A 22,308-nucleotide genomic window follows, 5' to 3' on the forward strand; every position below is an offset into this window, starting at 1 on the left:
AACACTTTTATAGTCAAATGATGAAAGAAAATCAAATTTCCCTCCAAGTTCTGTACAAAGGGATGAAAGAAGAAGAGGCGGCCAGAATGATGCTTGGGAGGGGACATCAAAGACTTTGGAGGTTCAGGAAGGATTATTGCACACAAAGGAAGGAGGGAGACTTGGATCTGTGTATGACAAGAGACCCACCCATCTATGATGTTTTCTGAATGGACAGAGACCAGAAAGGAGGTAGATTTGACAATGATGGGACAGTAGAGGGGAGACAATGTCTTTCCCCTTCACTTCCTGCCAGCTGTGGCACATTCCACTACCATTTAGCACCTCCTGCATTTTGTTTGGATTACTGTTTGCTGTTAACAGTATGTCTTCACCTGCCCTTAACAGGTCATTCAGCTGCCAATTATGGGAGGTTCCTAAATTGTCACCAGGTATGAAGGTGTGCCACTGAAGGGAACATCCAATAAAATGAGATACCATGCCTGGGGTTGTGCTGACATGCCACTGATCCCAGCACCAGGGAAGTAGTGGCAGAAGGATCACCAGTCTGAGGCAAGCCCGGGCTACCTGAGCCCCTATCTCAGACAATAATATAAATAAAATGAAGAGCCTGTCTTCACAGTGTAGAGAGAGTTGACAGAGCAATCTGTGGAAACATGGCCTGACTTAGCTCTGTGTGCTCTCAGGTCTTTGCTCCCAGAGGATGTAGCAGTTGGGGAGCTGAAAGTCTGTTCTGTTTGACAGACAAGCCTGGATTTCCTGCAGCAGGCAGAACCCTCCCTTGACAACCATCAGAGCCAAGACCTTGAAGACAGTTGCTGGCTGTCTGCATATGAAAGCCCGAGGTATAAGTAGGGGGATGCTCTCCTAGCTCACATGCAAGCAGTAATAAGCAACTTTGACACTTCACAGAAGGACTTCATTGGGTCCTGGCTCACTGGAGTCTTACTGATAACTTTGACAGTGTGCAAAAGCAGGTTTAATATAGTAGTGGGCGTGCCCAGAGGGTCTAATCCAAAGCACAGACATCTGCATGTAAACAAGACCCTCTAGGGCAGTGCTTGTCAACCTTCCTAATACTGTGACAGTCTGAGGTTGAAGTCATTCCAGGGAGGGAGAAGCTGCCTGACTGAATTTGAGAAGCTCAGAAGCCAGGTACATACAGTTCATCATCCCTGAAACCTGACAAGCAAGGAGAGTGCTCTTTTCCAAAGCAACTGTTGGCATTTTTGTGTTGGGAAGCACCTGCACACACACATTTCTGTTGTGTGTCTGCTCTGAGCAATCTTACTTCTCACCACAGGACTACACTGACACATGTAGGATTTCCCATAATCCTCATCATCTTGCTTGTCTGGCCAATCAGCAGAGAGGAAAGGCAGGACCAAGTCTGGTTGCTTAGAAACCTCTGGAGAAACCCACCTGTAATAAGAAAAGCTATTTCCTGCCTAGATGCCAGGCTCCATGCTTGAATAACAAGGAAAGGAAGCAGATCTCACAGATGCTCAGAGTAAGATTAAGTGAGTTATATGGCTGTTGAACTGAGGTCAGAAGTTTCCAGGGAAGTGAGATACCCAGCTGTGCCTTGATGCTTATGTTGAGGGTTAGATCTGGCCTGTATTGTGAACAGGGATGTTGTGGGGTTTAAATATGAAAAGGTCACATTACACATGACAGCTGGAGGTTTACCTTAGTGCAGAGTCTAAGAATCAGTCGAGAACACACAAATATAAAAGTACCCCTGAACACGAGGAGCCCATTTCTAAAGAAAACAGGATGAATGGGAGTTACAAGAAGGGGCACCAGTTCTAAAGGTTCTGGTGATGTTTTCAAGAGCTACTCTGCCTCATCTGACCAAGTCATTCTAGGCCATTGCTCTCAAAGTTACAATCATAGACCAACAGTTTATTAAAGATAATGAGTGTCTAATTCCCATTCAAAATAATAGCATACCTATATATTCTTTTGCATTCTTTAAGACAGGGATTACAGAGAAAGTCATTCCCCAAACTATAATCCTATCATGTCATTTCTGGACTTCAGCCAAGCTTTATATTTCAGAATTTAGCCACAATGTCCTCACTGCATCGATTCCCATAGGAATTCCATTATGCAGAGTTTTTTATAGGCTGTCCATAACAGATCATTATAGACTGCATTTCTTTGCTTAAGTCTACATATCCCCAACCTCAACCACCATTTTCTCTATTTGGCCTATTTATACTGTAAGGTTTTGATTTTACCACATTCTTTCTAAGGAAACAATAATTTCTCTAGTATATTTTCATGTTTATATCTCTCCAGTTTTCTTAAGGTAAACATAAATTATTCTATGACTACAACTAGAATGAGAAAAAAAATTAATCAATTTTTAATTTTTATTATTTCAATTTTATTAGGTTCTTGCCTTCTTGTATGTCTGTGTACCATGTGCATTTGGTATCCACAGAGGTCAAGAGGGTGACAGACTCCCTGCAGCTAGATTTACAGGTATTTTTGAGCTGTTATTTGGAGTCTGGTATTCACACAGGGGTCCTCTGGAAGAACAGCTAGTGCTCTTAACTGCTGAGCCATGTCCAGCAACTTACATGTGCTCACCCACCCAGCTCCAAGTTGAGATAGCTGCTCACCCATGTTCCCATTCACCCCGAATGAGGCAGGAGGACACAGCAGGTACAAGTGGCCAGGACCCCTGCTGCCAGCTCAAGGAGGTTTCAGGGGGCAGTGGCATGGCACTGGTCAATAAGGAGTGAAATTTCTCAACTGCTTGTTCAGCAAGGATACTAATCACATCCAGCACTCCCTCCCCTTCATCTGCAGCAGCAGCAGCTGAGCAATGGCTCCCACATCACCTCCATGCACTACAAGACCAGGCTGTGCCAAGCATTCAAGAAGAGCAGCACATGCAAGTAAGGGGAGAAGTGCCAGTTCGCAGGGGTTCCATGAGCTGTGCAGGCTCACTCGGATTCCATGAATAAGACCCAAGTTATGGTACACCATCCACAGATCACCTCCTGCTCTCTGCTGCCATATCATCCAGACAGCAGAGAAGCTGCAGCCAGAACCATTGTGGGAAGTTGTGGAGTTGGGGCATCTCTACAGACGTGTGAGCTGTGACTGTGTTAGGTAACAAAGTGCATATTTTTTAAAGCCAGGTGGTCATATCTGCTTTTGAGATTTATGAAACCATGGGTTGTTACTCAGCAGAAATGAAGCAGAGGTTAAAAAATGTCAGTGGTCTCTAATGATAAAATTGAAATGAATACACAGATATTTGTGGACTAAAATCGAGACAATGGCATTGACAAGTGATAAAGGAATGAAAGTCTAACATTCCCTTTTTATGTAAAATAACACATCTCGAATTTTCCTTAAAGGCTCAAAAAGAGAGTAAGTACTGACTCCAGGAACCGGAGGTCACACTGGAGAACTCTAATCACATAACTGCTTAAACTGTTGGTTCTGCCTCTGCTTCCACTTCCACATCTGTTGCTGTTGCTGCTGCTTCTGCTGTTTCTGCTTCTCATGCTTCTGTTTCCTCTCTAGAGGCTCCAGCTTCTGCTGCAGCTGCTTCTGCTGCATGTGTTAACTGCTGTTGTTACTGCTGCTGTAGCACAAAGAAAATGAACCCACTCTACAAAGACACAGTGGGCATACTCACAGCTAGGATTCTGTTATTAAGGAGACAGGAGAAAAGGATAAGTAAGACCGTGACATATGTTGAAAAGAGATAATCATTTTTGACTTACAAAACAAATTCTCTTTTGGGCTGACATTCATGATGAACATATTTTACTGTGATGGGTTTATACTCAAGGCCATAGTCAGGCATTTCTCAGTATCACAATCATTTACATAGTTGGATCCCATTTCCACTTATATGGAAAGCAGTGTTTACAATCATCACAGCCTACAAATGTGAGGAAAGCCCATTGCCTTGTCCTGTGGTTAGATGAATTCATCCACACAGAAGTCAGACTGCTGTTCCTCACCAAGAACCCACTTGCCTCCAGTTCCACTCACAGTACCTGCCAGTGTCTCCTGACACAGATAGATCTGGCTCCTGTTTCATCTCTGACTTAAACTTGGATTTTTCTGTCCCTGTCCCTGAAGGCAAGTGACACTGAACACTCCAGCATCTACCTGTTCTTGAATATTTTTGTCTGTCTTTTCTTTTCTTTTTTTAAAGTTTTTTTTAAAGACTTTTTAAAAATTCATTTAACATATCAATCACAGATCCCTGTCTCATCCCTCCTTCTGCTTCTCCCCCAGGTTTTCCCCAGACCCACCCTCCCCATTCCCTCCTCCAAAAGTATAAGGGCTCCTCCCAAGGGGAGTAAGCAGAGCCTGGTACATTCAGTTGAGGCAGGACAGAGCCCCTCCCCCATGCATCAAGGCTGAACAAGGCTTTTCTTATATTTCCTTCGATTTTGCTGATATCACGTGCTCTCAGCTTCTCCCACTTGGTCCTTCTCGTTTATGTTCCTTCCATCTTACCCCTACAGTACAGAAAATTCTCTTTTCATCCTCTAACTACTATATGTCTATATGTGTGCCTGTCTCATTTATTGTTAACTTATGTATACTTCAACTCCAGTAGGTGTTTGTCTGCTTACCGCTGTAACCTCATTGGTTAGGTAGTGTGCTAGCATGCAGTAAGTGGCCACTCACAGTGTATTTATTGAATGGGTCAATGAAGTTTACCATCCCCACCATGGTTAGGTAGTGTGCTAGCATGCAGTAAGTGACCACTCACAGCGTATTTATTGAATGAGTCAATGAAGTTTACCATCCCCACCAGGGTCCCTTCTGTCTTCTCTAACTCCTCCTCCTCTTCCAATCTTCCTGCCTTTTTAGTCATCTTGGCTATGCCTAGGATCCCAGGGTGTACCTGTTGAGCACCACTGGAATTCTGGAGACCCAGGCCCACAGAATCCAGCCCATGGCTCCTGCTGCCTGGTGGCTATCAGTACCCTCAGAAGTCACCCATTTCAGCCCATAGCACCAAGGTCTCTGATAGCCCTGGTGCCATCTCACAGAGCTGGGCAAGGTGAAGCAGGTTGGTCAGAGAGATCCTCAGCACCAGCAACTGCTAGGCATTTGGCCTCAGACCCTGGCCCAGGTCATGACTAGGGTGGAGGCCATGCTTCAAGGTAGTGGGAGCTCTGAACCCAGGCAAGTGGGAGCAGCTTGGTAAGGAGGCTGGGGATACCAAAGAGTAGCTGCTTTTCCAGGTGCACCCTACTAAGAGTCAGGATGAATTGCAGGACCTTCTCACTTCACTGAGGCAGATTCAGGCTCAACTGCTGCCCATTATTTGCCTGAAGGGCATCTTCAGACTGCCACAGCACACTGAGGGCATGGGTGAGTAGTAGTTCCCTGGGGCCCCTCTGAACTTCCAGACACATCTTCTCTCTGCAGCTCACCCAGTGGGTCTAGGATCTGGTAGTGGTCACTACTCTACCTGAATGTCAAGGGTGACAACTTCCTTCTTATCCCACAGGGGAAGGGACCAGTGGCTGGACATGAATTTATACCTACTGCCTCTGTTCTGATTCTCTCAGGGAACAATAACATGATAACAATAGAAAAAGCCTTTCCTTCCCTGTCCTGGTTGTTCTCAGTGGGACACAATGTCCAGTGTCACATGCAGGTGGTAGAACACCTTGGAAAGTTGTGGGTCGTCCTCTTTTCTAAATTCCTCACCATATGTTAGCCCTTGGGACCAGAAGTTGAAATCAGTAAGAAGAGATTCTCTGCTAGGGGTAGAAAGCCTAAGTTTTGATCCTGCCTATCCATTTCAGTATTACAAGTTCCTTTTCTCTCTGTGCTTTTTTCCTTCTTGCTTCCTGAAGTTCAGTATCCTTGCTGGTCCAGATACCTGTGAATTATGCACAATGCCATACATGTTTTGCTTTAGGAAGTAATGGCCCAGAAGTTTAGGAAGTTACATGACACCATGTGAAAATCCAGTAATGGTTGGTGAGGCTCAGTTCCCTCCCTGAGGGCTGAGTTCCCACTGGAGGAGAGCTGCTGACTGATTCCTGTGAGTGCTGTCCTTTGGAACCCTGTGTTCTTGATGTGGAAGTGACTGATTTATAAGTGTATATTCAGTGAGGGGTTCTGCTGGGGGTTTTTTCCTGATGATAGGCTTGTCCTGACTGAGCTGAGAGTGGAAGGCATTGAACAGAGGAAGGAAGAGAGCTCCCACTCATGGTGTGTATCCTTGCAGGAACTTTACCTTATCACATTTAAATGCTGTGATTTGCATGTGCTCTGTCTATTATTTATATTCTAACATAATAGAAAACTATGGCTGCTGTGGATAAAATGCTAAAGAAGGATTTAAGGCCAAGACTTTCAATTATTGTGTGTTGCTTATTTAATACATGCAACCCTTGAAAGAGCATGCGAGTGACCCTTCTGTGGGTCCTGCCTTTGTTAATTGTGAATTAATCCACATAATAAAATCAATAACCATAAGCTGGTAAAGGAAAGAGAATGAAGGGAGCTGGAAAAAATCCTTTAGCAATTTGTGGGCCATAGTTTAAAAAGACCTGTTTCTGTGGCCATTAAAAGTCCCAATGATGAAGGACATTATTTTACAAGCTGTTCCTGGTTGCAGCACTTATCTCCATGGTCCATTTCCATCCTCCTTTCTCTAGGTGGAAGAAATTCACATACAGAGAGGCTATACTACCAGCCATATAACAGAGCATTTCATGAGGGTCCCTGCTGTCTCCTCCTTGGACTTCTGGCTCTTGCCCTCTTTTCCTCAGATCTGCACTCTGTCCCAGTAGCTGTGGTTATTGCAGTTCCTGGGCTGAGACCTTAGTCTTCTTCTATAACCCTTTGACGTTGTTCAGAAGGGACTGTCACATGTCCTAGGAAAAGAAGGACAAAATCAAAATGACTTTTCCCTTCTAATTGTTCTATTTATCTCTGAAGAAGGAAGTTTGTCAAAGATCTAGAAATCTAGCTGAAGAAGCACAGAATTCGAGGGCAACCAAGAGGTCTTCACAGGGATGTGTGTGCCTCAGCCCTAGGGTTAATCTCTGGCCTAAGGTAACTAGTGGACATTGCCACTCATATCTAACATCCCCCAATACCTGGTAGTTAAGGTGCTTCTCTGGTCTGTCCTTTAAGGAGCTTCTCCTGACCTCCAAAGAAGGACATAGCATAAGGTTGATATTTATCTCTAGGACTGTGATTTCAGATCCATTTCCCCATATCCCCAAATTTTAATAGTAAGGAAACCCATAGAACAGTACATTACATTGAAGTTAATGTTGCTTTATTTTATAGATGAGAAGAATTTAGAACGGCACTTGAGAGGGAAAGACACTACCCAGAGCCATTTTTTTCCAAGACAGGGTTTCTCTGTGTAGCTTTGCACCTTTCCTGGAACTCACTTGGTAGCCCAGGCTGGCCTCGAACTCACAGAATTCTGCCTGTCTCTACATCCCAAGTGCTGGGATTAAAGGTGTGCACCACCACCACCTGGCCCCAGAGCCATTTGTTAACAAGGTGATGATGTTTGTGTCAATGGGTGTCTCTGTGTCTTTTTAAATCTGTGATAGAGAAACACATGTTGGGTTTAGGAAAAAACAGGATCTCCTGCTCTGGGACAGATATGTTGCTGTTGAGCATGTCATGAATTACTTTCACTTCTCACTGACTTGTGCAAACCCCTGTGACACACGGTGGTTTATTAGCATCGTCTTTACATTAATTTCCCAAGAACAACAGGGCATGAATTGATTTTAGCCCACAGGTCCAGGTAATAGTCCATTTTGGGGATATCGAGGCAGGAACTCAGTCACATCACATCCACAGTCAAGAGCTGAGAGATACAAATGTATCCATGCTTCCTGCTTGCCTCTGCATATGTTCCAGCTTCTACACTGTTACACAGTTCAGGTCCCAGCAATGAAGTGTTTCTGCACACTTTAGGGTGAGATCTCCATCTGATTAACAATCTATAAATCTCTAACTTAATCTAAAGATGTGCTCAAAGACAACTTAATCTAAAGAATTCCTCATTGAGGCTCTCTCTTCCCAGGTGACTCTAGTTTGAATAAGTATCAGAATAATTAAAAACTAATACTCACACTACCCCAGCATCATTGTTATGCTTCGTGGCTATAGGTAACATGAAAGAGAAAATTTTAATGAGCTAGCAACATTGAACAACTTCAGTAGACATTTCAGCCATTTGGTGTCCTTCCTACAAACCCAAATAACTCTGATTTCTATTTCTCTTGCTTGCTTTGCAGCCATTTTCTGTAAGCCCCTAGTGATTCCCCGAGCTATTCCAAAGACCTGATACTAGAAGAACTAAAGATACACCACAGTGCTTCACAGGTAAAAATCATTTGAGCTGTTACTAAGTCTTGTGGAAGAAAGACATCCAATGAAAAATCACTGTTCCTGGTTGTAGACCAGCAAGGTAGATATCCAGGGTGTTCAGGATCTTTCACCCTCCTCCAGATTGATCAAATCCTTTCCAAATCCTGTATTGAGGTGATATTGTCCCCTGTGTAGACAAAGATGATAGTGCTGGTCAGAGGAGTAGTGTTATTACTCCAGAGGGGCAAAGCAAGGTAAAATGTGCAAGGAGTCAGTTCCCTGCTGAGCATAATGTCAGCTAATGTTTTCTCAGGTCCAGACAGGAAGAGGTAGGGCTCCTTATATCAGAAAATTTTTTTCTTAAAGTCTTCTCAATGATGGAATGTTCCTCTGGTACCTCCTGACATGAATTAGCCTCAGTGAGAGCTCTGAGAAATCCTTTAGTATAGGCCTTCCAAAGTGAGGTCTAGTATAGTGTTCATGACTGTGAGTAGTAGTCAGATTTAATAAAGTAGTGCACTCGACCAGTCCTGGTCCCTTTCTTGGGTACTAATCATTTCATCCATCTCTTGATTAGTATCTGGTAATTTTTACTGTAATAGTAGTAATTTTACTAATCCTAGATACCATATTTGAGATCTCTCTTCATATTCCAGTAACCTTTCCTGGGACTGGGTATAAAAGCTCACAAATGATCCTTAGCATTGCAAAACAACCTCATACTGCCTCCAATTATAGGTGTGCCTTTTATCCCTCTTATCAAAAACTAGATTTTACATTGAGAAGGTTAGAGTTAACATGTAATACAGTCAGGAAATAAAACAACATCATTCTTGATTCAGTAATATAAGTGACATTGTTTTCACCCCAAAAATCTCAGTGATCAGAAAACATCTTGTTGTCTCTTGCTCCAAGTTAATGATAGGTTTACTCTCCATCTCACATTCATGGGTTTGTTGTCTACATTCAGTTGTTTCATTATTAGGTGGTCTCAGGGATGCTGTACTGGTCAGATCGAAAGCCATCTAGGACTTCATGAATTTCATGGAATAATATAAACATATTTTTGCCTCAAGGTTAAATTATCAGGCCCTCTTCATTGTTTAATTTTTATATCTTTTGACTTAATATATTCTTAGCCTGTGTCTACTTTAAGGCAAAATGCTTTAAGAGAAGCAGAAAAGGATTATTCTTTAAAGTGGAAAAATTAATGGTTAACTTGGATAAATGTAGTATATTGTGTAGATTTACCTTGGTTCCTAAATATTGCCCTTTTATTTTTGAAACTTGCCATTTAATTATTTGACGGTGTTTTACAATAACTGGATCTTGTGGATGGTAAGGGATTTTATTAACATGATTAATATTCCATAAAGTATAAAATTCTTGAAGGTGTTGGCTAGTATAAGCAAGACCATTTCCAGTTTTAAATTGTAATGGGAGTCTGTGAAAGGACACACATAAAGAGCTATTTGACAAAGTCAAGTTTTAGATAAGACACAACTGTATTTTTGTGGAGGTGCCAGTGGCCCATGCTAAACACAGGTTGTGCTCTGCAGGTGACTGGCTAGAGAAAGGCATCATGCTTGCCTGTAGTGATCCTATTCTGAGCATAGACATCTAGATACTTGATGGCTCAGAAAGAATAAGTTTAGATGAAAACTACCAAACACTCTAACTTCTGCTGATTATATTTTTGTTTAACACATTTTGGCCTCCAAGGGAATTATAGCAACATGTGATTATTTTTTCTTGTTGGACACTATATTTATATTATCTAGTAGAAAACCCTTTTTTAATATTCACTCTTATTTTTAAACCCAGCTAAGCCTGTTTACATTGTTTTAACTTCTTATGATATACAAATATATAAATGTGAAAGAAATAAGTTTTACTAATCACAAATACAAGGAATATGAGTGGTGTCCTGGCTTTCAATTTCTGAAAGACATACAATTAAAATGTCTCCATTGTTTTTGTTAAAGACAAGACAAAATTTCTTTTGCTAGCACTGTACACATTGGATGCGTGCATTATTGGACCAGGCATAAGCAGGGAAAGCTCCTACAGTCTCAGTAACAGACAGCTCATGGCACCAAGCCCTTGATTAAGCCTCCTGCCTGCAGCCTGAGTCAGGACCTCTTCTAGATTTTCTCCTCGGCAAGATTTTTGTTCTGTGTTCTCTGGAGAAAAATGAGTGAGCAGTTCACTATTACTGTCATGTTTTTTTTTTTTTTTTTTTTTTTTTTGGTTTTTCGAGACAGGGTTTCTCTGTATAGCTTTGCGCCTTTCCTGGAGCTCACTTGGTAGCCCAGGCTGGCCTCGAACTCACAGAGATCCGCCTGGCTCTGCCTCCCGAGTGCTGGGATTAAAGGCGTGCGCCACCAACGCCCGGCGACTGTCATGTTTTAATAGAACTGAATTTATTACTTGTTTATTTACCTAATTACAAAGCAAGTTCCTTGAAATAAAGGAATAGTGAGAAGTTCCACTGAAACACATCATGAGGGTTATTTCTTTCAGTGTAAAGTCTTTCAGCAAGGTAAACTGTGTAAACAAACTTCATTCATTTTTAATCATTGCTTTTGGCCTAACCTTGAAAACATGAACAGCATTCTAACTGAAGCTTTTCCCTGTAAAATGAAATAGATTTGTAATTAGTATGACTACAAGCATAGTTTTAGAACACTTTAAAGAATTTTAATATTTATATGGTGATCTTCATTAACTTGTATGACCTAATTGTCTTTAACAGTTTACAAAGAGTTGAAAGCTTTTAATATGAATAGGATTTTACAATTTTTATCCCTGTTGAGTTTGAGTTTTAAAAATTTGGATTGAAGATTTAACTTACCATCCCTTAGTCTTAAATATAAAACTTAAATAAATACAGTTCATAGAATTGAATTTTATTTTATATTTTACTCTTTCAGGGTGTACCATTATAGAATATCACAGTATCTTATATGACTCAGTTTATGCAGAAAGATTAAAGCTGAACAAAGTTGGGAAAGACAAAGATCCTAGATATAATATCTTCAAGTGCATTTCTGCTAGCCTAAATAGACCTTAGGTATTTAAGAGCTTATTTATCAAATATACCATATTTATCAGTCACATATTTGTTTCTTATTTAAATTTTTCCAGAATCCTGGTGTTCAAAGTTAGCAATACATAAGTGGATAGATAACATCTTTTGAGTCAGGTTCATCTATCCTGAGTAGATTTATATTTCCTTAGGGAAATCTCATGATATTAAATTCCATGTTTCTCCAAAATATTTTGAGGAACTATGACTGCCTATTTAGTCTATAAAGGAGATATAATAATAACCAAAGGGAAGAGTAGGAATTATAACTTTCATGTTTGCTGCCTATATATGGATTTTTAAAGTGATAACCTTTGATTACAAGTTTAGCTGATTTTTGTTATACATTAAACAAATTGTAACCATGCCCCAGGAATTTACAAATCCAAAGTTAAAGAAAGTATATGTCTTAATATACTATTTTTTGAGGTAGGGGGCAAAGAAATTAAGGGATAAAATGTGTTAGAGCACAAAGTCGATAGAGCTTAGAGATTTTCATCTCTTCATTACACTTTTTTAAAATTTATCACACTTTTGTAACAATTCTTTTCTATCAGGTTAAGCCAGTTTCCATTTTTAGTTTAACTCTATCCTTTATGTGCAAATATATACATGAAGTGAGTTAAAAATAACTTATGACTGAGCAATGTCTAATAAAAACTGATGGAATATAGTAAGATTTTACTGTTGAGCTGTACAGTCAGGGGAAAGTACTATCCATTTGAGGAGTGTGAAGAATTTGTGTATAAAATATATGCTCCTGGTCTTTTGAAGAACTATCTGTAAAATCACTAAGAGCAAACTCTACAGGACTTTTAGATATAATTTTGTGACATACCCATTGAGTATTTTCAAAAACTCTTAAAAGTTGATGTACTGGGTAGTGATTATCTATAGGTCCTGAGTAACATGATAATGCAATCTGCCAGTGGTCATCAAATTATTTGTTTGTTTGTTTGTTTTTCAAGACAGGGTTTCCCTGTGTAGGTTTACATCTTTCTTGGAACTCACTTGGTATCCCAGGCTCGCCTCGAACGCACAGAGATCCACCAGCATCTGCCTCCCAAGTGCTGGGATTAAAGGCATGTGCCACCACTGCCTGTTATCAACTTAAATTAAATAAGCTGCATATTATCTGCTGGCAGTTATTTCTGTAGGTTCCATACCAGGAAGTTGTTTAAAAAGTATCCTTTCGATTATCATTAAGTCTATCATTTGTTGATAATAAGGAGATGCAGGTACTTGTGGAGAATCATATCCCACATCAATGTCTATAATACTGTTACCTTCTGGACATATACATTCAGTAGGAGATGAACACTCACTTTCTTTCCCACATGGAAGTACTGAGGCATTTCCAAACAATCAGAAAGCAATCTCTGGCTATGGAATAAAAGGGTGCTGAAAGATTTCTCTTGAGTCCTAGGAGAGATTCCTAGAATGGGAAACCTAACTTCTGGTGAGTTATGAAGACATCTGATTAGCAGGAAGGCAATGTCAGTTCCCCCATGACATCAGGGGGTCTCATGCCTAGACATTCTATTGTATCCTGGAGACCTTAGAATGTTTTCTGATGTCACCTGTGTTGTAGCAACACCAACTGCCTTTGGACGGTTGGTTCAGTGCCCTTACAGTTCAGCCATGAACATGTTGGCACGACTCAGGCGCCTATTGGGTAGAGAGAATGGAGAGGGAAGAGAGAGCAGAGAGGGGCAGACACAAGCTGGCCTTCAGCCTCCATGTAAAAGATCAAGAAGGAAATGGTCCAGAAGATGGTACAGTAAGTTCTGGGCAGGAAATTGGGATCTACTTCCTGTAGGACATGGGCTTGAGCAGAATCTTCCAGTGATGGGACACAGGAGGTAGGAGTCTCTGGGAACCAACTGGACTTCCCTGCTTGTCATGGCTCCTGAAATTCAAAGATTCCAGAAGATTAATTTGTCTGTCCCAGAAGTCAGGAGCAAGTAAGGCCAAAGCTGTTGTGCTGGGAGCTCTTGCCTTTCCATCCTACAGGAGGGCAGGGGTTGAGAGGATACAAAAGAGCCAGTATTAGGGTAGGAGGTGGTGTGCCCAGAAAAAGGCATGTCATCAGTGTACTTCAAGCTCAGTGGCTTCATTTATTTACTGCCCACCAGCCCTGTGTATCCACTGTTAATACTGTGAAGTCATGTTGAGAGTGGCGACCATGTTCTGCCCCTGTGTGGCTTCTCCATTTTTGCCATGTGCCTAGAGTGACCTGTCAGGATAGTTAGGCATCTTTAATGACCTGAGTGCTTGTGGACTGTGTCAATTTTATCTTGGCTTTAAAGCCAAGACTAGTGAATGCTGCAGCCAAGTTGAATGCAGAGTCCAGGGCTGTTAATAACCCTGAGGAAGCTCTCTCCAGAGTTACCTGAAGCATGTACTAAAGGAGCAGAGGAAGTCAGCTGGATGAGACACCTATCTCCTGTCAGAGAGATGGGAGACCTGAGATGCCCAGCGGGAGCATCTCAATCCAGGGCAAAATTCTTTGGGGTGTCACTGAATCGCTTGCTTACATCCTTTCTCAAACATCTTCTTAGGTCTCAGGGTGACCTGTTCATGTCTTGTCACAATGCAAATTCACTTGTGTTCATCTACCCACAGGGACCTCCAAGGAGCCACCACCCACTCCAACCCACCTCACAAAGAGGCAAGTGAAGCAGAAGGTGGAGAGTCTGACCACTCAGCTCCGGGAGATGACCGCCCAAAGGAATGATCTGAGAGATCGGCTCATCTTAGTAACCGAAGGATCCTTGGACAAGAGGTATTTACTCTTTCAAACTCCATGGTCTTGGTTCTACAATATCACCCTTAGTTTATTTTGTCTAAGAAATGGGCTTCTGGGAGGTTGGGTGCACCTTCACGGTGTCCCTTTGCCCAACATCATTTCCCTAAATGCTTCCCTGAAGCAAAACCTGACATATGGGCAGGAGTGAGATGGGGATATTAGACTGCTCTGCTTTCTCCAAATGAAAACCAGAGCCTGTGGCCTGAATCACATAACTCAGGGATTGAGGCAGTAATGTGTGAGTTCCCAACATACATTTGGAGAGATCCTGTCAAGTGGTGGTGGCTAGTGTAAGAATGCTGTCATTTTTTTTACTTGCCTGGCAAGACATTGTGTGCTGGATGCTTCTAGTAGTGTTGTGGCTGCATCGTGACAACCCTCCCCCCCTCCATCAAGACCACCACAGAGCCGATAACTGACGCAAAACACACTGGGGTTTATTGATAACAAAGAAACCCATGCTTAGACTGCGTCCAACTGGTGAAGGAGGACAGGCCTGAGATCTCAGGGTGAGGGGTTTTTAAAGAGAAAAACCACAAACAGGGTGGTACAAGCCTTGGTGTCCTATGATTGGTTGAGGGTGTGTAACCTTTGAATTTACTGGTTGGGGGTTACAGTTATCCTTTGGAGGCATCTTGGACAAGTCCCAGTCTTTGTCCTTGAGCAGCCATGGGGGATGGCTGGCCTTGCATGTACTGACTGTGGGGCCTGACTCAGTGGCTCAGGCTCTGTCCTTGAGCTGCCATGGAGGCTGGTGGCCCTCACACGTTCATACTGACCCATACACATAGCTCTAAGTTTGTAAGAGGTCCCAGACATTAAACAACTGGCTGAGCTTTGAGCAGTCAGAGTACGTGCAGAAAGGAGCTACTGCAAGGACTATGTCTTTTGTTCATGGCCCTTCCAGAGACTGCTTGTTCAAGTCTCAGGAAACTGAAACTGAGGCCTGATCTCTGAGAGAAGACTGAGCAGCCTGTTATGGCATCTGCTAGGTCTTTTCAGTAGCAGCTGGAGAGGCCTGGTTCCACATCTTAATATGTGGTAGCAAGGCCTGTTACTGATGTCTGCTGCTCTTGGTCCTCTCTGAGATGACACAATTGCATGTATTAATTTGGCAACTCAATGAGAGCATTCTATCACTTTTCCCTCTCTCAGCTTCTCTCTCTCACTTTCTCTCTATGTCTCCCTGTCTCCCTCTCCTCCATCTTTCTGTATCTATGTGTTTGTGTGTTTGTGCATATGTCCCTCTTCACCCTGCAATCAATGGTCTATGGTTGAGCATGAAGTGTTGCTCGTCTCAGTATCTAGGTGATGTCTACATGGTGTACTGGGAGCCCCATTTTGAGCAGCATAGCACTTTGCCAGTGTGTTCACCTTGGTACCAACTAGAATGCCCTGGAGGTATTTAAGAAGCTGTAATAATATTGAGTCCCATCCTAAGAAATATTCATGATATGATTTTAACCTCCATATCAGTATAAGCACCTTGGAATGAGCATCTCTTATTTGAAGACAGCAGAAACATCACAGTTTCTGGTGGGACCAGACCTGTGATAGACTCGTGGGAACTCCATACCAAGCTGGCTGTGCAGGACTCCTGAGGGAGCTCATTCAGTCCCAGCTGCATCCCTCTTAATATCCTGCCTCTGCTGGCCTGGGACCAGAAGAGCAAGGGTCATAAGCAGCTGGAAGTCCCAGTACATAGGAGCCAGGCTGTGGTATTTCATTAAATTCCGTAATATAGAACACACACTGAATTTATGTGATCCTTGAGGCCTATATTCATGGAATTCTTTGCATCTGGGTCCAGGCCCTACCACAGGCCAAATCCTTTCTATGAAAAGCTCAAGATGCAACATCAGCAGGTCATGTCAGACCTGCAGAATTTTGAGAATGAGAATATGGAGGCCGCACAGAAGCTCAGAGAGCTGACCAAGGAGAAAGTCTTCCTTTGGTAAGTGTTTGTCTTGGTAGGGACCCCAACTGTTGTACAATTGCTAACTCTGAACTCTGAACTTTGTCTCTGGACTGCAGGGTCTGCAGATGTGCTTCTAGTTTTTCTGCTTCTTAGCCAAGATCATTAGTAAACAGCCTTTGGACTTAGGCCTCTTTACTCGTTTTGCTGAGGGTTAAAGAGACTGTTAGCTACTCTAGCACCATATTGCCATACTCTGTAGACTCCATATCACAGGTTATCAACCTTCCTAATGCTGTGACACTTCAATACATTCCTTCATTGTTTTGATGACTCCAAACCATAAAATTATATTGTAGTTATGTCTTAAATTTATTGTGCTACTGTTATGAATTTTAATGTAAATGTCTACATACGGCATCTATTAATGTCCCTTGTGAAAGGCTCCTAGATCCCAAAGGGTTCATACCCCACATTCTGAGAAGCACTGGTTAGGTAGAAGAGCAATTGCCATCACCAGAGGGTTGTCTGGCAGGGGCTGACTGCTATGGGATCCACGCACCCTCTGGGTCTCCTTCTTCCCCAAGTGTACTTGCACATTACCTGCTGGTGTTTCCTCATGACAGTGGACTGATTAGGACAGGTGGGGTATTCCTCTTGTTTATGGAAGTGCATGAATTTCTGTTATTTTGGAGGATTTTGAGAAAGAGTTTGATTTTTGTAGGAAATAACTGTTCTCTGCTTTTGGCCTTGAGTGCCACTCTCATTGCTGTTGAAGGTTCTTGTTTACATCTTCCTGTGAACCTGGGATAGGGCTGGGTTGTTGAGGCATGGAGTCTTGTGTGACCAGAGGCAGCTGGCAAGTTCTTACTATTTGGAGTGTATTTCCAGTGATCTGGAGAGCCGGCTCCTGATGGAGCAGAGTCAGCAGATGAAGAAGTTGGACATGCTGAGGCTAGAGAAGGAGAAATTACTGGAGGAATGGGCCCTGCTCAAGCACCACTTGGGTGAATTGAAAGTGCCCAGTAAGGACCAAGAAGAGACCAGTGACCTCCAGAACGAGGAACAGCAGGTAGGGACAGGCAGCTGGGTCACAGTTAGGTCCAGCACCATTTACTTATGTAACCTTAACCAGTCTACCCATCCAGACACCTGTGCTTTTTCTCATCACTTTCCTCATCCATACACCCATTCATCCACCCACTTCATGACATTAAATTGTTCATTCTGTGTCTGTGCATTAGTATTTCTGGGAAGTGAGCGTCCTCTGAGAATCTAGGTCCTTGGCTTGCAATTCCTGATGCTCTGCTTGAAGCTGTAGTCAAAAGGGGGAAATAGGTCAATCACTCATCACACAGCTACCTGTCATTGTGATGGAAGGATTGCTATACACAGACTTGAGTTCAAGAGTAAAAAATTCTCTAACCACCTCCACACAGACTGACCAAGTAGAGTATGCTCCCCTAGGCCATTTTAGTTCCCAAGGAATGAAAGCTGAGTTTTGGGACTTTTCCTAAAGGCCGCTGTGCTTATTCTAAAGATACCTGCTCCTCTATCACTTGGTTGTTTTTGTCTCACTTCTTTCTGTCTGTCTGTCTGTGGTGTGTGTGTGTGTGTGTGTGTGTGTGTGTGTGTGTGTGTGTGTGTGTAACAGAGGCATGTGGGAGTGCAGTGCATATTTCATGTGGATGACAGCTAGAGGAGCCCACTGGGTTTCTCTCTGTCAGTCTCTGTCTTATGAACTTGAAGCAGGCTTTCTTATGTCCCCATGAGCTTGAAATTTGGTGAGACTGACTGACCAGCAAGCTTTTGGGATCCTTTCTGTGTGCTTGCACTTTTGTGAAAATGTATTAACTATACTATACTCAAGCCTCCACTAAAGACACAATCTTCTAATGAACAGGAGCAGCAAAGAATGGAGGAGAGACTCCAGAGCTTGCTGAAGCAGAGGGAGCTGGTCTCACAGCAATTGTACTTGGCAATAAAGCTGCAGCATCATTTGACTGTCTCCCAGATGAGGTAGGAACCCAGGCTGAAGTTGGGGTATGGATCCAATTGGGTCCCCTATGCTAGGGCTCTCAATCCTTTGTGGGCTTTTTCTTATCAGCAAGACTCCCCACTCCAAGCAAGGGTAGTCCAACTCAGAACTCAGTGTATTATGCTGGTCACGTCAATAAGAACTTTTATCCAGCAAACAATATGTTTTATACTTCTTGTATCTGTAGACTTGTGCCCCATGCCTCCCTTCTGATATCTCTGGTATGTTCTGAGCAGGCTTTCCTTGAACTCACAGAGCTCTACCTGCTTATGCCTCACAAGTGATGGGAAATAAAGGTGTGTGTCACCATATCTGAAATTACATCTTTATTCAGGAATATCACCTGTAGGGATGAGATTCACACCCTTGTCACTATTTTATGTAACACTTACTGTCTTCCTTGTTTGAGGATTTCCCATGTAAAGTGTACTGGGGATATAATAAGTTTAGTCATTGGCAGGATGAACCCAAGCAGATGTCTCTGCTGAGGATTGTTCAGAACCTTCACAGAGTGTTGTATAACAGCCTCCTCTTGAGTACCAGGATGTCGATTCCCAGGTGTAGGCCTAAGGATAACACAGCTGTTTTTTTTTTTATTGCCAGAGATCATGCAGTGACAATATTCACAGACCATGACTCAAGAAATGCTGCTCTAGTATGACAGGCTCTATCTTGCATATTACCTGGGTTTAAGGTGCCTCCTAAGCAGGAGGCCTGATCATTTCACATGATCTTATTCAGCTGTCTAGTTTGCAAAGTTTTATTAAGTCTATGTATAAAAATGAGATGGTCTTTTTTAAATTAATTTTTATTCATTTTTCATACTAACCACAGATCCCCCTTTCTTCCCTCCTCCCACTCTCCACCCAACTTCTCCTCCCACCCTTCATCCCCTCGTCCAACAAGATAAGTTCTCCCATGGTGGCACAGCTAAGCCTGGTACATTCTGTTGAGACAGGACCAAGCCCCTCCCCATTTTATCAAGCAAGAGCAAGGTGTTCAACCTTAGGTAATGGGATCCAAAAAGACAGCTCATGCACCAGTATAGATCCTGATCACACTTCCAGGGGCCCCTCAAACAGACCTAGCAATATGACTGTCTCCCATATGTAGAGGGTCTAAACCAGTCCCATGCAGGTTCCACAGCTGTAGATCTAAATTTCCTGAGTTCCTTTGAGCTTGGTTCAGTTGTTTCTGTAGATTTCCCCATCAAGGTCTTTACGATGCTTGCTCATGTAATCCCTTTAAAAAGAATAGAAGGAAAACAACTTGAAATTTTAGGTTTTCTATTTCAACCTGTGACAGCATTATACAATATGGTGAGAAAAATAAAATATCAATTAAAAATCAGGAATAGTGACAGGTGTGTGTGTGATGGTGAATGTCTTTAATTCAAACTCTTTGGGAGCACAGGCAGGAAATCTGTGGCCTTTTGTAGCTATCCTAGAACATGTATCAAGCAAGCTAGAGATGCATATTATAACTCTGCCTAGAAAGAAATAAACAGAAATTGGAGAAGGAAAAAAATGAGGTGGTTGTTAAGAAACTCATCATGAACAATCTGTGCATATCCACTGTGCTGTTATGTATGAATTTAATATGGTATTCTTTTTGTTTAAAATGATGTCCTTAGACTGTAGGAAAATGTCCTGTTCTTTCTCTTAGAGCACAGTACATAAAGTACTCAGATCAACATCTGATACTTGTTAAGGGAAATAAATAATTCAAGGCCCAGCTATTGTGTGACACTTATTCCTTAGGGGTACAAACAATGACTGCTGCCAAAGATCATTGTTGACTCTCCAGCACAATTGAGTTCTTATGATATCACATTCTGACAGGGGACATGGTGGATCCCCACCAGGACTCTGTGCTTACTAACTTCCTCCTCTAGGTCAGAAAAACTACATGATCTGGAACAGTGCACAGCTCAGGATGAGAGCCTCCTGCCCACAGAGCTGCTGCAGCAGGAGCACTAAGTGTCATAAGCAAGTGAGCCACCATGACATCCCATCCCCAGCAACATGGCATTTGTGGGGTGGAGTTCTTCCTTGATTCCAGTTTCCTCTGTGTGAATAAGCCCTGAATTTGTCTAACCAGAAAACCAGCAAGGCTTTTGTTGGATCTGATTGCCTTTTCTTCTCTCACAGCACCCTTTATGAGAACTGAGGAGGCTGGAGGAATCCATAGTCAACCGGAACCCCTGACATTCTCCACTCTAGGATCAAGGCATCCTCAGAACAAGACATGTACTACAGGTTGTCAAATCACCAGTGAGGCAAATATCATCTGCCCTACATGTGGTCCCTCTATAATCTGATCCATGTGTCTGTTGATTCACTAGTTATGGAGTAAAGAAACCATCAAGAAGATTACTGAGTTTCAAAAAAAAAAAACACCAAGAATTATGCAGAAAAAACTGACATCTACCAGCAAGTGTTCCCTGTGAGAGCCACAACAACATGGAGAGAGAATATGTTTCTGCTCATAGTCACTCTGAAAGTTTATTGCTACAAACTTTTGTGAGCTGACTGAGTCCTCGGCCCTTCATATGTGGAGGGAGATATGTCAACAGAGACTATGTTGATGTCATGCTGCTATCCAGGCAGACCACACAAAGGAAGCATCATATTCTCACTCCAGTCCAGTCCTGAGCTACTCAATGTCGTGCACATGTGATGGTGAAGTGAATTGTTCTGAGAAATTATTTAGGAAGGATGCCACCATGACCTTTTATGTCTTGAAGAGCAGATGCTCCCATGTTCTTTTTTGTCTTGAATCAGCACACAGACACATGTTAGCTGATAGAATCATATAGTGGCCAACATAGCATAAGATCAACTTTGGCAATGGCCTAACCTAAGAGCCCAAAAGTGGCATGACTAGACTTGTCTTGAAGAGATTATTTCAATTCAGTGTTGTCTTCCAACTTGTGTCCAAAGCCAGCCAAGGGGTGTAGGACAGTGCACTGCATGATGAGAATGCTTCTTAGTGTAAATAGTTTTGGTTTGTTTTTGGGTTTGCATGAATTTATCTTGTGTTCTTTGTTTTGTTTTGCTGGTTTGTTACTGTTTGCTTCTTTTGTTCTTTCTTGATTTTATATATTGCTAAGGCTATACACTGGATATACTAAGTGCCCTTTTAAGCCCCTATTCAATCAAATCTCTGTAATTTCACAAATAAAAAGTAACTTCCAACTCTTCATTTTTTTAAAAAATTTTTTTATTTAATTTACATACCAAGCACAGGTCCACCTCCCATCCCTCCTCCGTCTCCCTCCCACCTTCCCCTCTACCCCTCTATCCCTCCTCCAACAGGGTAAGTTCTCCCATGGGGGACAGCTAACCCTGGTACATTCTCTTCATTCTGAAAGTAGCTTTGTAGTCAGGTGTGGTGTCACACTCCTGTAACCTTAGAACTCAACAGGCAGAGATGGATCTCTGCAAGTTCTAGGAGCCTTAGGCTATATTGTGAGTTCCCAGCCAGACAGGCTTACAAACCAAGATGGTGTCTTGGGTGTGAATAGCATGGCCCACTTCATGTATATCCACTTCATGATGGAAAAAGATCCATGTTAAACACCTGACTTCACATGTCTAGCTACTCCAAAAAGTGGAGAATAGATACACATATGTTCATGACATGATCATTCATATCAGATTTTTCAGAAATACATCTATGTTTTGTAATGCATCTCAGGAAATGAGAACATTCGTTACAGGAGTATAGAAGAAATGAGGATCCCTCGAGACCCGGATACTGAAAGGCACCCCCACCGAGACAAGGAATTGCTGCAGAGAGAAAACTGGTGCCACATGTTGCCAGCACTTACCTGGAGTGATTGAAACCCTGAGATGTTCAGAGGGATTTGTCTGACAGACCCAAACAGCCTGCATCTTGGCCCAACACTGTGTCCTCTTGAATATGGGCTGATATGCCCAGGGTAGTCCTGAATGGTGTGACAGTGGATTTCCCTTTCCAGCCCTACCAATTTCAACAGGAGTACATGACCAAGGTGCTTGAATGTCTCCAGAAGGAAGTAAATGGCATCCCAGAGAGCCCCACAGGCACTGGGAAGATGCTCTGCCACCTCTGCACTACATTGGCCT

At 42.5% G+C, this 22,308-nt stretch overlaps 2 protein-coding genes and 1 long non-coding RNA gene across 4 annotated transcripts in view; 2 read left to right on the forward strand and 1 right to left on the reverse strand.

Moving 5' to 3' along the window:
- The window catches only part of LOC143267301 (disks large homolog 5-like), a 143,535-nt gene that overhangs the window by 25,189 nt on the left and 96,038 nt on the right, over positions 1-22,308 (forward strand). The gene's annotated exons all lie outside the window — the stretch shown is intronic.
- LOC143267298 (disks large homolog 5-like) lies at positions 1,416-20,946 on the forward strand. 2 transcript variants are annotated; one of them, XM_076544602.1, is made up of 8 exons: positions 1,416-1,520; positions 8,277-8,364; positions 14,063-14,222; positions 16,057-16,200; positions 17,053-17,233; positions 18,065-18,180; positions 20,094-20,191; positions 20,350-20,946. In XM_076544602.1, exons 3-7 carry the CDS (start codon positions 14,155-14,157, stop codon positions 20,176-20,178), a joined length of 594 nt encoding a protein of 197 aa, XP_076400717.1. In that variant the 5' UTR covers positions 1,416-1,520; positions 8,277-8,364; positions 14,063-14,154; the 3' UTR covers positions 20,179-20,191; positions 20,350-20,946. The 2 variants fall into 2 exon arrangements, with proteins under 2 accessions (XP_076400717.1, XP_076400716.1); XM_076544601.1 differs by lacking the exons at positions 1,416-1,520; positions 8,277-8,364 and adding an exon at positions 12,662-13,217.
- The window catches only part of LOC143267306 (uncharacterized), a 230,488-nt gene continuing 227,195 nt past the window's right edge, over positions 19,016-22,308 (reverse strand). The window contains exon 8 of the long non-coding RNA XR_013042293.1: positions 19,016-19,441. This is a non-coding gene — a long non-coding RNA (uncharacterized LOC143267306). The remainder of the gene's footprint in view (positions 19,442-22,308) is intronic.

Source organism: Peromyscus maniculatus, chromosome 9 (assembly GCF_049852395.1).
Source record: "Peromyscus maniculatus bairdii isolate BWxNUB_F1_BW_parent chromosome 9, HU_Pman_BW_mat_3.1, whole genome shotgun sequence".
Classification (NCBI taxonomy): Eukaryota; Metazoa; Chordata; class Mammalia; order Rodentia; family Cricetidae; genus Peromyscus; species Peromyscus maniculatus.

Excerpts from the sequence above, each read along its gene's own strand:
- LOC143267298 (XM_076544601.1), top strand. The coding sequence starts at position 13,001 with ATGTTTTCTGATGTCACCTGTGTTGTAGCAACACCAACTGCCTTTGGA. Across the intron at positions 16,201-17,052 it reads AAGGAGAAAGTCTTCCTTTG|TGATCTGGAGAGCCGGCTCC; the intron begins GTAAGTGTTTGT and ends GTGTATTTCCAG. Across the intron at positions 17,234-18,064 it reads TCCAGAACGAGGAACAGCAG|GAGCAGCAAAGAATGGAGGA; the intron begins GTAGGGACAGGC and ends TCTAATGAACAG.